At 42.7% G+C, this 16,075-nt stretch overlaps 2 protein-coding genes across 3 annotated transcripts; both read right to left on the bottom strand.

The window, feature by feature from the left end:
• Positions 1 to 217: 217 nt before the first annotated feature.
• On the bottom strand, positions 218 to 5,285 carry zdhhc12b (zinc finger DHHC-type palmitoyltransferase 12b). Of its 2 annotated transcripts, none has more exons than XM_070988786.1 (5): positions 4,739 to 5,285; positions 4,254 to 4,393; positions 3,796 to 3,888; positions 1,948 to 2,114; positions 218 to 1,849 (listed from the first exon to the last, which is right to left on the bottom strand). In XM_070988786.1, exons 1-5 carry the CDS (start codon positions 4,854 to 4,856, stop codon positions 1,534 to 1,536), a joined length of 834 nt encoding a protein of 277 aa, XP_070844887.1. In that variant the 5' UTR covers positions 4,857 to 5,285; the 3' UTR covers positions 218 to 1,533. The 2 variants fall into 2 exon arrangements, with proteins under 2 accessions (XP_070844887.1, XP_070844886.1); XM_070988785.1 differs by having other exon boundaries at positions 1,948 to 2,117; positions 4,739 to 5,267.
• An 826-nt stretch (positions 5,286 to 6,111) lies between these two features.
• Positions 6,112 to 15,490, bottom strand: uap1l1 (UDP-N-acetylglucosamine pyrophosphorylase 1, like 1). The gene is made up of 9 exons (XM_070988935.1): positions 14,431 to 15,490; positions 11,581 to 11,785; positions 10,607 to 10,782; positions 10,299 to 10,471; positions 9,226 to 9,419; positions 8,271 to 8,411; positions 7,984 to 8,169; positions 6,702 to 6,768; positions 6,112 to 6,429 (listed from the first exon to the last, which is right to left on the bottom strand). Exons 1-9 carry the CDS (start codon positions 14,756 to 14,758, stop codon positions 6,343 to 6,345), a joined length of 1,557 nt encoding a protein of 518 aa, XP_070845036.1. The 5' UTR covers positions 14,759 to 15,490; the 3' UTR covers positions 6,112 to 6,342.
• Between the last annotated feature and the right edge of the window lie 585 nt (positions 15,491 to 16,075).

The following is a 16,075-nucleotide window of genomic DNA, read 5'->3' on the forward strand; positions in this document are numbered from 1 at the left end:
GTATAGCCATTATATGCCTACTGACACCCAAATGTTAGTTTAAGCTCTGTCATATATATTTCTCTCTCAGTCAAAACAAGTGTATTTGGATTTTTAAAATAACTCTATCATGAAGATATGCTCATATTGAACAAACCAGCCTGTATGCAAAGTGTAAGGAAGGAAAATATTAATGAATAAATTTATATCTGCTGGACTTTTACTGACCAGGAAACTCTTCATGAAACATTGATTTATTGATGTATGCAGTCATTTCAAAGTAGTAAAAAACACTGCATGACAGTATTGCATATAATTCAGAAATACACAACATGAATTAAATGTTAATTCATATAAACCAGAGCTCTCCCTGACCATGACACAGTCCCACTGGAGGTAATTTGCATTTCGTCCATCACTACTGCTGTACATTAAATTCAACACCACATTTATTGCTGTCTTACAAGGTTACTATTGCACAAGGAAAAGCTCAAATGGAGATAACAAACAACGTATTGCACTCAAATCTCTCTACCCAGTCTTTGCTACTGTGCCACAGTATTCTTCCTCCAGTTACTCAATGAAAACAGTCATAGAAAAATCTAAAGACATTTTCTGGTTCAAAATAGCTTAAAAATTATTCACAATATAAAATAGCTTGAAAAGCTGTCCATTGAAAGTCAAAGCATCCTGTACAGTATGGTTGGATTAAATGCTTGGGACAATACATTTCACACACCATCATATTTCAACATGTCCATATTTAGTCAAATTGTTATTTGCTCACTTCAGCTAACAGCTTCTTTCAGAAAAACAACTGCTGGAGCTTTTTTTTAACTTTCCAACTCGTTCATCAGGATCTTGTTTATGAAGTATTTATACATGTTTTCAAAGTAAACAGAGTTAATTAACAGTCCATCAGTCAGGTTAACCATGCGTCATGGTAACACCAGCAGTACTTAAAACATATGTAATTACTGCCCACATAAATGATTCAGTGGAGGAGTGAGGGTCAAGTGGGAAGAGGGTACATAAATAAACCAAGCTTGAGTCACCAGCGCTTTCTGACGAGCTTCACTCAGAGCCCTAAAATTAGACAGTAAAGTGCCTGCAGACAACGTGGCTAATTGCCTGTCGTTGAGTAAAATGGTACACTTGAATGGTTGTAAACAATTGTTAGAATAAGGACTAGTGCTGGTAACCTATTGTCCACTAAGAGATGGTAACTAAGAGTAGGTGCCTTATTCTGAGGGGACACAAGACACCTTTTAGTCTGTTGACAGCCATTTAGGGAGAGGAGGGAAAAACAGGACACGTGGACCGCAAGAACAGAACACATCAACACAAGTACGCAGTCCACTGCAGTGCTGAACAACTGAGGAGAGATGTTGCAGAGTTATGGCACAACAACATCAGTGCCTCTACAAAGGTAAACTGCACACAAGGAGAGTTTATATCGCAAAACTGTGATCAAGTGGGCGATCCCCAAATTCACAAAGCTTGTTCATGAGTGAAAATCAGTCTCTTAAGTCCGTCAATGCTCGTCACATGTTCCTAGACCTGGTCGCTGCCCTCCCTGAAGTACACCTGTTCCCACACCACTGTGCCCCACACACAGAAGAAGCCCCAAAGGTTGTGGAAGGTGCCGCGGTCAAAGGGGTTTTCATCTGCGCCACAGTGCTTTAGGTAGGAGATGCGGTGGCGTGACATGAACTCCCAGGTGGTGGTGTTGAGAGAAACCAGGTAGAGGTGGGAGCCAAGCAGGAGGAGCACGATCAGTGAGAGCAGAGCCACCAGCACAGCCACAGCCAGCAGCATGCCGTTCGTACGCAGCCACAGCTGCCAGGTGGGCGCATAATTGAAACCCGTCCTGAGGAAACAACCAGGAAAGAATCAATCTGCTTTCAGCTGCAGCAGCTGCAGCAGCAATCTTGATGATTAGTGACAGTGTGACAGTGTTACACTCACCAAGCAATGTGCAGCCCCCACAGCAGCACCAGCAGCTGGACAGCCAGGTAAAGCACAAACCAGCGGTGGTTCCTCTCACCAACACAGTTCTCAATCCAGGGGCAGTGATGGTCGTAACGCCGGACACAGTGCTGACACGTCTGGCAGTGCTTTGATCTCATTGGCTGCTGCTTGGAATAAAGATCGTTGTATTTAGAGGAAGCATAATTAAAAACATTCAGAGTTGGTGGAAAGGCAGCGTCAGGTCTACCCTGCTGTTCCAACACAGGTTGACAGCCAGGCTTGATTTGTCCTGTAAGGCTGATTTTGACCTGTAGAATGCAAAAATAGCTGCTGTTGCTCCTCAGCCGGGAAAAACAAGTTGTAATGGGACTTCTGAGGCTGTCCTTGAACCACAGAACACATGATGTTCCAATGAAGACTGTGTGGGACTGTGTGACAGCGCTTCTCTTCCCAGGACTCTCCGTCTTGGGAAAAAGGCCATATTAACCATCTGTTAATTCACAGAGAGCAACAGAACATCCAGCTCTCATCTGTGTCCACAGCAGGGAAAAGCTGCACGCTACCAAAAACATGGAAATATGTCGTAGCTTTTCAGAAAGCACCTTGATAGTCTTCAGCTGTGACATTTGAAACACAAATACGATTACAATTGTTTTGCTGCTTTTTTGTGTGGCGCAGTGAAATGTGGCGACCATGAGTTACGACCATGATTTTTCTGCCATGATGCACGTGGCCTTATTTCTTAATGTTTAGAGTGAAATAATGCCCTCTACATGAACAAGGGTTTTCTCAACTGCTCAAAACTGAAAAGAACTCTCACACAGCATCAGAAAACATTAGATCTAGATCAGATTTCTCATCGTGACTTCTCAAAGATACCCCTCCAGCCCCACACATCAGAGCCGGCTGAGACACAGTCAAACAGCAATGCAAAAGTTATTTCCCGCTGTTCATTATCATGCCTCTGTGCCAGTCACTGTTACAAGTGCCATGGCATCCAACATAGTGAGCCCAAAGCAGCGTGTGGAGCAGGGACAGCTCACACGCCTGTTTTGTACTATATGTTTTTGTAGGCAAAGATGGTCTAGAAATGTATCACAGATTGCAGGATTTTCAATCAAAGAATCAGGCCTTGACTTTCTAACTTGACTAACAAAGTGTGGACGTGGGTGTGGTTAAGCAACACTAGGCTTTCACCATCTAAAGGGACTTGAACATACATCTACACTTGTTGTCGTTGCTTGGCTACGCATCTGCTATTCTACACGACTGAAGGATCCTTTGAGTACTGTTGAACTTAAAGTGTCACATTTCAGCCTGAGAGCTACACTGACCCCACAAACACCATGTGCACAGACAATCGACCCATCAATCAGTCAAACACCATGTCCAGACAACCAATCCATCCAACAGTCCAACAGTCAACAAACAAACAAGAAAAAGAGTCTTGACTCAAGGTCCTTTGGTGTTCACTTGTATCATCACCCGAACACATGACTTTCCTTCCATACTGAACAAATGTTTTGTGCCATCTGTGAGATGCAGTTGAAAGCCCTGGAGAAGGTGAGTAAGTGGACTTTGAGCTTTAATTTCTTTTTCTCTTTGTCAAACTCAAATACAGCATGTTAGACGAATGAACTCAAGCCCAGAAATCTACCAAAAACAAAGTCTTTAAGAAAACCTGCAGTTCAAAATAACATCCATGTGTACATGGAGATAAATATATCAGCAGCCTCTGACACTCTTTTGCTTCTGAAATCCTGCCATCTTTTCCCTAATTGTGTTAACCCATGTGAAAGTGTCCCACGTGCCACATAAGCCATGGCAGTGTGGTGGGCAGCTTACCTGCAGCAGACAGTGGCCACAGCGGCGCTGTCGCAGGGACTTGGTGGTGGGTGGGATCATGTCCTGCTGCTCCTCAGTCACTCCCAGCGTGAACTGGAACAACACACAGGACAAACTGGTCAGGGAGGCCAATGGCTCTATTCAAGCATTCATCATGATCTGTTGAGTGTGCTCATTTATCATTTGCATTCCCACAAACACAGTATCCCATGATGTCACTTAGGCTGTGTTCCCCACAGCTTTGATGCACAGATACTCCTACACATAGTACAGAGTGGCCAGATCTGTCACTGGCTAACTAAATGAAGTGGCCAAACACTAATGCACACTTCATTCTATAACATACTGTGAATTTTATTTACCAACATGATCCAGTTACAAGGTTAGATTACTTCTTATGTTACTAAATATTTTCGATGTGCGTAACGATAGAAACAAGCACTAGCATTATGAATTACCTGTAAGTCGCTATCATCAGACAGGATGAAGCCTGGGTCCATCAGAGAAACAGCGAAATAGAGCAGCACCGACACCAGCACCAGCAGCACGAAGAGCACAGGCTGGACGAGCTGGCCTGTCTCCTCCTGCTTCCTCAGCTCTTCAACCAAAAAACAAACAAACAAAAAAAAAAAAAATCACCCACGGATGCACACTGAAGTCCCGCTGAGAGCTCCCAGGCTCAGTCGAGACCACAAAGGCTGATCTAGCTCCTGCCCTGGCAAGTTTATGTCATACAGCACAGATGCTAACAGTGGATCTGAACGGGAACATAGCTTTCATCCTCAGCTAACATCTGTGCATGTGGTGTTTTCATTGTAACATTAAATCCACAATGAACGTTAGCTTTCCATTCCACATCTTATACATGACAGTAAGCCTACAGCTACACACAATGCAGTGCTATAATACTAATATGATCCAACTACAGGTTTAACAGGCTTACCTGTATCATGTAGGAAGAGTATCAACGTTATGACCCATGTCAGAATCACATGAGCTGTTCTTACCAGAAACCCAGAGCCAAAAACATTTTTGAACATGGTCCTAGCATGTTCAGGCATCCATCGCAATCTTCAGATGGACCTAGCGTTGGATGCGGTCGGACTGACAGAACTCAGTGGCAGGACAGTCCGTGTAGCGTTAGCTAGCTGCTAGCTAATGATAAAATGATACCGAGCGCGCGAAATCAAACCATTAATGTTCACGTTCGTGAAAGAGCAGGAAGCGTCCTGCCTCAGCTAGCTAACGTTAATGTCGTCAGAGAACAGGCGATTATCGTTATGTTGCGACCGTCTGCGACGTTCACGGTATTTAATTCCCGTGACTGAGCCAAACATTGAATTAAATTAAAGTCGAAAACCACACTATTTAAAATGAAGCTTACTGTATAGGATTTAATAACTATACCGGACAAAAGTTAACAGTTTAAGCGCAAGAAGGACAGTCCGCTTCGTTTTGATGCTTTTTTGTTGTCTTCCCTGCACAGCCTCAGCTGTGATTGGTTAGCATCGGTCACAAGGCAGGCCAGGATAGGCCAGCGGCGAGATGAACAGCCTATAAGCTGCTGAGCTCTGTTGATCGCTGGCGTGTAAACACGCCGTATTATTTCACTTCAACAGGGGGCAGAAAGCCTGAAGGGGTGACAGCAGGAGAAAAAAAAATAGACATTTTCATACCAAGAGATAGTAGTAGAAGTTTATTTGTAAGAATCATGGAGCTATTACAGGAATGTCAGGAAGATAACGCTAATGTAACTCATGTTGATCATTGCACTGTTTACTTTCATGGCATTTCTAGATGAAATAGTTGATGTTTGACTGTGCATACGTACATGTTGGAAGTCAGTCTAATTTAGTACCACACGATTTTAAATGTTCTCTGCTTCGGTATGCATATTTGCTTTGTAATGGATCTCACTGTTTTTCCTGTCTGGACCCACCATACTCTGCCTCTGATTGGTCACCGTCGTTGGTTGGACTCAGCGCCTCTGAATAAGAGGCATATGGACTGAGATTGGTTAAGGTTAGCATAAGCTGTTATGTACAGACCACAGTTACTCAGCTGAGCCTTTCTATGGAAGCTGCAGGAGCTTTTCCATGACTTACTGTGGATTAGTATTCTCTACATTAAATACTGTTCTGTAGGAAACACTCCTCAAAGGAACTCTGTTAATGCCCAGTTAATTGTATGTCTTTCAAAATGACCATAAAACACATTTATCCTGAAATGGCTGAAAATTAACTCTTGGTCCTTTAAATGTTAAGATTTAGAAGAGCTGAATGAATTTACTAAAAAGAGTGGGAGAGGATACAAAGTGAGGTATTTGGATAATATTTTTTATTATGTGTAAAACAAAACAAAGTTCATATAAATTCTTCAAACTCATTGCTTGTCCCTTATGTGTCTTAATTGTGTTCAAGCTCTTCCTCAACAAAATGACAATTACAGACCCATGAAATGGCAGTTATCTGTGATTATCTTGTTGCTGTCTCCATTCTGTACTCCACTGGGCTGCGATCACTCAGTTCTCTCTTAATCTGAAAAGTGTCACTGAGCCTGCAGCTCTTTGGCCATTTTTTCATCCAGAATGAAAGGAGTTGGCAGTGTCTTCCCTTTCAGCAGTTCCTCCAGCCCCTGCAGAGGAATTGAGATGGAAGATAAATTACAGCACTGCATTGTGTCATTTGGGAAGAGATGCTGTCATTTTCAAGATAAAACAAACAAACAAAATAATTTCAAATTCAAACTGAGAAAACTTTGTGTATTCATGGAGCTGCTCTATGCTGTAGCTTTCACCTGTAACCCAACAATTAGATTTGACCTATCTCTAAAGTGAAACCTTTCTCCAAAACCCTTTATGATTTACATGGTTCAGTGGGCACAACACTGAACATCCATGTCCTCACCTCTCCAAAGTAGGAGACCAGTGGTGAAATCTCACATTGTGCTGGAGGACTGTCCCCTGCTGATACACTGGGTGGAAAAACACACACAATGTCAAGGATAGGCTCAGATTATTACCAGTATCACACAACACACAACACAACACTCACAGGCCTATGCACGCATTGACAGAGTTTCTGGTCGCTGTGATCATCTCTCCTCTCCACAGAGAGAATTTTGTACTTAAAAGACTGCAAATTTGGGAGATGTCCACTTAACTCAGGCTGCTGAGGATGTCCTCATTAGCTTCTGTTAAATTTCTGAATCTATTTCCACACTGAACAAATGCGGTGAATTCTGTCTCCCGTTTGTTAGGGTTGTTCCATTAGGAAGAGACCTCTTCAAGGCTTATATGGGCAGAAAACTGTAACCTATCCTTAGAAGCTGTTAGGACACAGTTGTTTTTCAACATTCATTTTCGATTCCAATGTACTCTGAGACTTGGGGAATTAAATAGGAGATGGAGTAGGTGGGGAAATTAAGAAATTAGCCTTCCATCACGCTCTTTTGGAAATGTGAGTCTTTTGGACTGATGTCTAAATATACATCTCTGTCACAGTGTATCACTCTGCTAGCGACTATGACTCATGATCTAATGATGAGCGCACTGAGGGTAGGAGTTGACTGGTTGCACCAAACATATCTGCAAATCAATTCATAGATATACGCTGGACAGGATGAGTACGAGTGTTGTATGTGGGTGAATCACATTTCTAGTATGTTCTAGTATGTAACTCTACATAAAACCACAACTTTTACCACAACCCAGGCCAGGTGTTTCCTCCGGCTTCCAGTTTTTATGCTAAGTTAAGCTAACTGTCTGCTGACTCCAGCATATTTGGCAAATAGACATGAGTCTGGTTTCTATCTTCTCATCTAACTGTTGACTTTCACAAATGCTGAACCATTCTTTCAGTGTAATAACATGATGAAATGTAGCATTTTGGAATGTATCCAGGCTAATAGGCCTGTTTATTGGGGTCTAAAGATGTAGGGTGTTGTATGCTGTGCAAACTGTGAAACCTTGGAGGCAAATTTGTGATTTTGGACTATGTACAGGAAATAAAACCTACTGGACTCTCTCACAGTGGACATTCTTTGCTGCTAAAACAAGTCAAAATATCTGCTGTGAAAAAGGTTTGTTCTGTTCAGACAACCTTTTTGTTCCACTTTGACCATGCTTAAGGTTCACGTTCTGCCATTATCTGTTGCTACAGGGTGTACACAGGAAGATTTTCCTCTGACCTGGCTGTAGGAGGAAGGATATTCCCATGTTCATCCAACAGTGTGGCTCTTGCAGCTGTGGCCCAGCGGCAGTGTTGAGCCAGCAAAGAGCTTCTGGCTGTGGTGGGACTGTCTGTGGCTGCTCCATCTGCATTTTTCAGGGGGGAAAACTCGTCCTCCCGCACAACCTCAAACACAACAAAGTTCCTTCCAAAGACAGAGAGTAAATGTTTTAGTTGTGCTGTCAGACACTCTGTTATGACTTTATCTGGTGTAAAACAGCACGTCAATAGCTGAAGACACAATACCTTGAGAATGGAAATACATCAAAAACAAATTTTTCCATCTTTATGCCGTTGGGTTTGGTGGGTTTGACAAGATTGCCACATGTGTCCACATAGGGCACTTTCTTGGTTGCAACATGTTGTTTCAGTTGGCCTTCGAATTTCCTGTAAGATGAAAAAGCAGTAAGAAATCAAAAGCATTTTTATAGGACCAAGCAAAAGAAGGATAAATAAACATTATATATATGGTTTAATTTCCACAGCTGTGTCGCTGAAATCTGCTTATTATTTTTTGTAGTTTTTGAGACAATTTTATTAAGGATGAAAGTGTGTTAAAATAAAGTGCAGACTTTGGCCTGATGGTGGTACGACAGGGTAGGCGAGGGAGTCATCAAAATCTTTCACAGTCATCTGCTGGCCACCATGAATAACCAACTACCACCTCGCAGTTGTATGCTTCTCAGCTCCAAGCCCATTGGTTTCTACTCAAGGTGAAAATGAATCACAGATATGTCTTTCTATTTATCAAAGCAGTTACATCATTTTCTACATAGCTTTTACAAGACATTACTCAGACAGGAGGAAACAGCGCACCATGAACTACTTGCAGCTGCAGATTCATCCACATTTGGTGGTCTAGTGGGTATTTGAACATTAGCAGCTGAAGAGCCAAACCTTCTTCTCAGTTGGTCAGTCAGAAACAAAGCTGCTAATGAATGCTGATGTTTCTCTGTTTGGGCTTGCAATTGCTGTTTATCAGTGTGTTTCCTGCTGGTTTCCTCTGCCCCAAGTGGCCAAAAGATCAGTCAGTACAGGTTTTACTTTAAAAAAACATGACCCTAACGTTCAGATATGGGCATGTCCTTTTGAACTTTGCTAGTCAACATGTCAGTATGTCGATATCAGTCTGATTTCACTTGCTGAGGATCCCAAGCTGTGCTGTCAGAGGGATTCTATATATGACAGTAGAAGTTCTTACTCTGCTACATCCTGCAGAAAAGGCCTGGTAAAGAAATGATTGCAGATATTTCCAGCACTGAACACCAACTCTCCTCCAGGTCCTCGGAGCTCAGCTGTCTCTGGTTGGATCTCGCTGTACTCCACCACCTGGGAGACGCCCTGCACCCTGCAAACCACACCCACTGGCTCCGTGGGGTAGGCCTTCTCCACCACCTGACACATGACAGACAGAAACAGGAGGCACAATTTGGACTTTTACTCCTCCAAGATTTATATTTCATTTAATTCTTCCCTTGAGATTAATTAATTAAAAAAAGATTGAATTGAATTTGTGCACCACAGGACATAACGTAAAGGTTATGAACAGCACAACAGTCCTGTCTCTATTACACCGTTTCATTTTCCTCATTAGAACCAACTAGTAGTTAGTAGAGCCGACATGTCTGTTTTGAGAAACAGAACATGCATGGATCTTATTAGTTATGACTGACTGAATGTTATCTCTCAGTAGAGCACATGATTGTCCCACTCCAGCTGCCTGTGTCACATAAAGAAAACCATATCATGGTCATGTCATTGAAGTTCAGAATGGCACATTGCAAACTTAGCAGGTAATGGATGACTTTAAAGGAAACACACTGACTGTGGCTTTTCCAGTTTGAAAGGTGAATATGATCACAGACACAGAGCTGGAGCCTGTGTAGGGTTCACTCATAGAGGTAACACTAACCGTTTACACTAACTGCTCTTTCTTCAAAGAGAAATCCTGTTTTCTCAATATTTATATAGAACATAAGTGCTCGTTTGTTCCTTTGAGAGAGTGAGGAGAGAAGACTGATACCATTTGCATGACTGTGTGTTAAGTGCAGCACTGGAGTCAGAACATGGTTAGCCTAGCTTAGCATTAAGCAGGGGGAAACAGCTAGCTTGTCTGTGTCCAAAGTTCAAAAACACACAGGCAACACTGCTTTGTTTAATCTGTACACAAACAGTAGCGTAAAAAGGACACCCCCCAACTCCAGCTCTGTATTTTATGCACAGTCATGAGATACATACATGAGATATGCAAATTTTTGTATGATAAAACTCTACCTTGGCTCCACAGTCAGCCCCTTTGCTCACACAGAACCCAATAAACACAGGGTCGGCCATCTTAACCATGATGTTGTCCACACAGTACACATGCAGGTACTCCAATCCTCTCTTCTTCATGTCCTCCAGCACATTGTTGTCCACCAACGCCTGATACAGACCACCGTTACCATCTGACAGAGGGTGGAGAGGTTTTGAAACATGGCTCATTACCTTAAACTGTACTGAATGCAGTAGCAATGGGTGAAACAAAGTGATTTCACAGATATTTGTGTCTGGATCTTTTGAAGGAGCTGATGTGCACCTACCTGGGGCCATGGCAATCTTCCCTTTACCCTGCAGGATGACCTTTCCATCAAAGGTCACTGCTGGGATCATCCTTTGCTCAAACATAACGATGTTTGATGGCTCCAAACCAAAGTAGTTGTTTTCCTTGAAGAACTTCTCAGTGGGAGCCAAAGTGAACTCACTGGTCATTATGTACCTGAAGAGTTGCAATAGTACCGAAAAAAGGTTTTCAGTGCAGGATCCATAAATAAGGACTGGCTGATGGGCCAATACAAAGTTACGTCAGGCCAGAAAATACAATCAGCCAGTTGTCCGATCAGCCAGAGCTTGGAAATGTAAATAAAATAAACCCCAAACATTCCATTTAAATAATTTTCCAGGTATTGCTTCAGCGTTACAACATCTGCACCACTTTGCTGTGCTCTGCCTGTGAGGAGAGCCCACTGACCCCGACACAGCCAGGCTTGTTTACTTCATGGATGAAATGGCCCTAAAACAGCATGTGAGTCGAAAGGTAAAAGAACATTCACTGCGTCCCAGAGAAAAATATGGGCTGACAATGATGACTAGATACATACAGATGCACTGTTGGGTTTGTTGTAAGTACCCAACAATGTCTGATGAGTCAGGTCCACAAAGCTTTTTAAATAGTTTATTTAGCATTAGAAAGAGGAGAATTTTCTCAACCCCCAAAGGAACACTTGATCCTTCAATTTATCAGAAAAAATCCAATTCAAAATCACCAAATCAGCCTCTGTACTGTGCATGTTTGTAACTGACTGGTGAAAATGTAAGCATCTGAGCCCCTTTGTTTTGTTTAATGATGAAAAATTAAAATAAAATATATAAAATCACCAAATCAGGAGAGGCATGAATTTCATTAGACTAGGAAAATGAAAAAAAGCAGAAACTGCCAGAGAGTTCTGAGGTTTTACAGTGTATTATAGCCTGCACATGGTCAGAGCAGTGCAGAAGAACCATCACATCATCTTACCATGGAACGGTGCATTTTGAGCCATGCTTTGTGTCTGACAGCTTCTGGATTTTGCGAATACGCTCTGCCTGGATTTGATACAAGGTTTTGCCGCTGGGTAGCCCAACATTATACATTCCTTTGGGATACTGAACGCCAAGACGGGTCCCCTGACCACCGGCCAAGAGCAGAACTCCAACTCGGTTCTTTGAGATCTGCAACAGCCCTGTCAGAACAGAGTGGTAACAAGAGCAGCTTAGCACACAGCTTTTGTCGTACTGTATAAATGAAACCTTTCAGAAAACTTGACAAGCTGCCCTTTAACCTTTAGCATGATACTTCCATAATGCTGTTGCAGAGTTTTTCAGGAGGATTAGGAGATGAGCAGTGATTTGAATGATTTAGATCAGAGGCTAACCTTTGTGGCTTCCAACCCTTGTAACAGGTCACATATGAGCCACAAACTGTTCAAAATGTGACAGTTTCCAGTAGTTTTTGCTATTTCACAAGAAAAGCAACAATTTGAGAAGAGTAAGAAAAAATGTATAAAGCTCTTTTTTTTTCTTCTTCTTCTTCTTCTTCTTCTTCTTCTTCTTCTTCTTCTTTACTTTCTGGTTAATAATCTTGTGACCCCTTACATTTAGCTTGAGTCTCAGGTTGGGAACCACTGTTTCAGCCTATTTACAACTTCATCTTTCCCGATCTCTTCTTTTTGCACCTCTTGGGCTGGGACAAACTACACTGCATTCAGGTAATGTTGGCAGAATGGGAAGAACAGGAAACAGGCTTGTTGCTTTTGTCTGACTTGGGAATGTTTATGCATTATTCCAAAGGTATAGGTAAAGGTATCTCTCTGGTAAGAGTACCCGTGTATATGTGGACAGACATGAGAAGAGCTCAGCCAGAGCATATGTAGAAACACCTGTGGGATCGTGCATGGCCTTTAAATATAATGGTACACTAACACAAAATTCAAAGCACTGATGGAAAGAAGAATCACTGTCATCTGTAATGTAAAGTGATTCTATATATTTATGCTATACTGGTTTCACATTTGTACATTCACATGGTATTTATATGAGTATGCAGTTCTCTCTTCAGGTATGCCACTTACTCTGTACGTATATGTACACCATGCTAGTGTCGTACTCTGGATCTACATAGAAAGTTTAGCACTTGTGGCCGCTGTGTGTTCGTCGGTGTGATGGAGCTGTTTGTTGTATGTGCTGAAAAGGCTTCGTAAAAATACTGTTAAAAAAAGAAAGAGAACAATAAAGATAACCCATGACAGGAAACATTATGCCTGCACGAGTTATCATTATATGATACTGCAACTGCTACACACTGATCTTAATGTTGACGATGATACGAACAGACATGATGTGATGGATATTCAGGGTGGACGGATTCATCTCAAGCCAGCTTCAAGCCTGTTCTAGCACTTTGGAATAGTTTGGAAAATAGTTAACAGTAATTTGAAGTAGTCAATGGTGGAAGAAGTACTGAGATATTTTACTGAAGTAAAAGTACCAGTACAAGCAACTGTATGTAAAGTATCAAAAGTAAAAGTACTTGTTCTACAGAAAAAGGTGGCTGTGACTGATATATTACTACATATAATGTATTTGCTTGTTCACACTGCTGCACCAGTGCTGCATTTTACTGCTGGTGGCTGTGGTGGAGCTAGATTTAACTGTACACAACATGTCACCCATAGGTTTCTGAAGAGCCATTACGAAGCTCAGTGCCACTGACTCCAGATGTGCCATCTTGGCAGAGACCAGCTCCACCAAACTCCTGCCTAAAATGTGCAAAGAGGTGGAGTGCGGGTGGAGATGAGGTGGGCTGAATGAAGCTGCAACTGAGCAGCCAGCTGTCACTCAAAGCAGCCATGACCACAATTCTGCATTACTTTAAATCATAAGAGAACTCAAACCAGAGAGTTAAATGATTAATGGGAGAGAGAAGAAGGCAAACGTAATCCTGATACGTAAATATGGTTTCATTTTTTGGACTAATATTGGCTAATATGACCTTTTTGGTCCTTAAACAGTTATTTAAATGAAACCATCTGAGAAATATGTACTGGGTGAAACTGCTGGAACACCTGAGACATGACAAGGGGCCACAACCACACAAAGCCTTTCTGTAAGGGCCCATTTCTGCCAACATGCCTGTTTCCTCAGGTTTCTCCCATAGTTTAATGATCCCCAAGCCTTTTAATGAATAACTGTCACACATGGATCTATATGTTCTGTATGTTTGTCTGACACCACTCAACTTCCTCACACTAGATGCAGTTTAAAGCCGTGTGTCCCCGCAGCCTGGTCGGTTAGGCTGGCATGAGGAGTGAGCACGGATAGGCTGAGAATGTCAGGGTGAGCCAATCAGAGGCAGAGTACTTTCGCCATTCTGGAAAAAACAACCGCGCTGCTCCCACACTCATACCTACATGTTGGAAGGTATAAAGGGCCCACAAGCCGAAGACGATTGGGGACCCTCGATTTAGTCGTTGACAGTGCGCTGTCATGACGTGGTCATACAAAAGTACTATATTTCCCTCTGAAATGTACTGAAGTATAAAGTTACATAAAAACAAAGTACTCAAATAAAGTATTAGCACCTCAGAACTGTACTTGAGAACAATGGTTGAGTAAACGTGCTGTTTCTCTCCATCACCAGAAGGAGTGCAGTGACTGACCAAGATCAGTAATAGAATTAAGGCGCTTTGTGGACACTGCAGCTGTTAACATGTCACATCTGGACGTGCACTAGTGAAGACAAACTCCATGTCATTCACTAACCTAGCTCCATCTTGCTCTTACTTCACTTTTCTAAGTCCTGGCAGATGTCTGTCACTGCTCAGCTCACCTTCATTCTCCCACTGTGAAAGAGCGCTTTGGTCACTTTTCCTCACGCTGCCGATGGACTCTGGAGGGACTGGCTCTATGTGCTGATCCAGGCTGGCTGGCGGAGAGGCTGCAGCCCTCGCGGTCCCCTCACAGTGATCCTTTAGTCCCTCCAGATCCAGGTGGGACAGCTCCTGGAGGAACTTGTCCCTGTCCTCCTCACACAGCTCCGGCCAGAACTGCAGGACGTGAGACTGTCCCGCTCTCTCTAAGCTGCGCTCCACTTGCTCCAAGGACAGCATTGTGTGTGTCGGTAACAGATCAAACTGTGGAGCAGGGACCGGACACATGCACGCATGCAGGGTCCTTCTCTCGGCTGGCTAGAAGCGATGTGGGAGCGTGGTGGTTTGCAGGAAGTGACTGTCAGGAACTCGTGACTGCAGCTCTCGGATCCAAAGGGTCCTGTGGTGAAAAACACAGATCTAACAGGACACGCGGCTGCAGACGAATGACTGACGTCTTTGTGCCTTTCAGGATTACAGAAGCAAAACATATCTGAAATAGCTCTGAAACCGACGTTTGGACGGTTTCCTGTCAGTCAGCAACAAGTTCAGGATGTGCTGACTCAGCGTCTGTCAGCTGATTTTAAGAGCAACAAAGTGTGTCAAACCTCAACGACAGAACATATCCAGCATATTTCTTCTTCTGTGGTTCCTTATGGGCTGTTCGCTGTGATCACCTTAGTGAGCTGACAATCATGAAGCTCATCACTTACCTGAACGGAACGCTGTGACCAATGACAGAAGAGGTGTGACAGTGTATGTGACAGTCATGTTAAAGCAGAGTTTCACATGGATGAAGCACAAGCTGACAGGCATTGGTTGGAGGTAGTAACAAGCTATCAAAGGCTGTCTTCATCACAGCTGACTCACACCTTTGAAAGGATCAGAATAGCAAACACAAACATGTCTAGTAGTGCTGAAGATGTTGAAAAGACATTTTTTACGTGGCCATAATATATCATAAAAGGTTTATTCAAATCACTGGATCATTCATCCAAACACCACCATCAGCTGCAAAGTGGCAGGAAGTAACTCTGGCAAGAAATCCAAACAACGAAGTCACATGATCAGCACATGATCTGAGGTATAAAAGTCACCTGACTACTGAAGCCAGAGGAGAAAGTATGGCCAACAGTTTCAGGTTGTGCCCCCGACCCCACGTGACGTGGAGCAAGCTGGTTTATGTTACACAGCAGGATGTTTCTGTTTCATCCAATATCTTTTACTTTAAGAGACAAAACTAAATCTGAATATGAGAATGAAAAGAAAAGGGAAAAAGGCAGAGCACACAGTGATCCTGGACGTTATAAGGAACTGAAGTAGTCGGTGTTGGCCCAAAGATGGCGCTGACACCAAGACAGAGACGTCACCGTCACTCACAGCCATCCTGTGGTGAGCTGACAGCAGCACTTCTTAATGGAGATCTACAGAGAACACATTTCCAAATGGAGTTTTAAGATCAGTCAGCACCATCTGAAAAAAAAAAAGAAAAAAAAGAATAAAGAATAAAAGCAGAGGAGGTGATTGTCAGAGTCTTAGATGTTTGTTAGTAACATATAAACAAAGTATTATTGTCAGACAATTATTGTTTTGCTCTTGTTTCTT

The sequence above is a fragment of the Chaetodon trifascialis genome, chromosome 20 (assembly GCF_039877785.1).
Source record: "Chaetodon trifascialis isolate fChaTrf1 chromosome 20, fChaTrf1.hap1, whole genome shotgun sequence".
Taxonomy (NCBI): Eukaryota; Metazoa; Chordata; class Actinopteri; order Chaetodontiformes; family Chaetodontidae; genus Chaetodon; species Chaetodon trifascialis.

Excerpts from the sequence above, each read along its gene's own strand:
- uap1l1 (XM_070988935.1), bottom strand. The coding sequence starts at position 14,758 with ATGTGTCCGGTCCCTGCTCCACAGTTTGATCTGTTACCGACACACACA. Across the intron at positions 11,786-14,430 it reads TTCACAGTGGGAGAATGAAG|GGCTGTTGCAGATCTCAAAG; the intron begins GTGAGCTGAGCA and ends CTGTTCTGACAG. Across the intron at positions 9,420-10,298 it reads GGGCTGACTGTGGAGCCAAG|GTGGTGGAGAAGGCCTACCC; the intron begins GTAGAGTTTTAT and ends GTCATGTGTCAG.
- zdhhc12b (XM_070988785.1), bottom strand. The coding sequence starts at position 4,856 with ATGCCTGAACATGCTAGGACCATGTTCAAAAATGTTTTTGGCTCTGGG. Across the intron at positions 3,889-4,253 it reads CTGATGATAGCGACTTACAG|TTCACGCTGGGAGTGACTGA; the intron begins GTAATTCATAAT and ends GTGTTGTTCCAG. Across the intron at positions 2,118-3,795 it reads GTGGCCACTGTCTGCTGCAG|CAGCAGCCAATGAGATCAAA; the intron begins GTAAGCTGCCCA and ends CTTTATTCCAAG.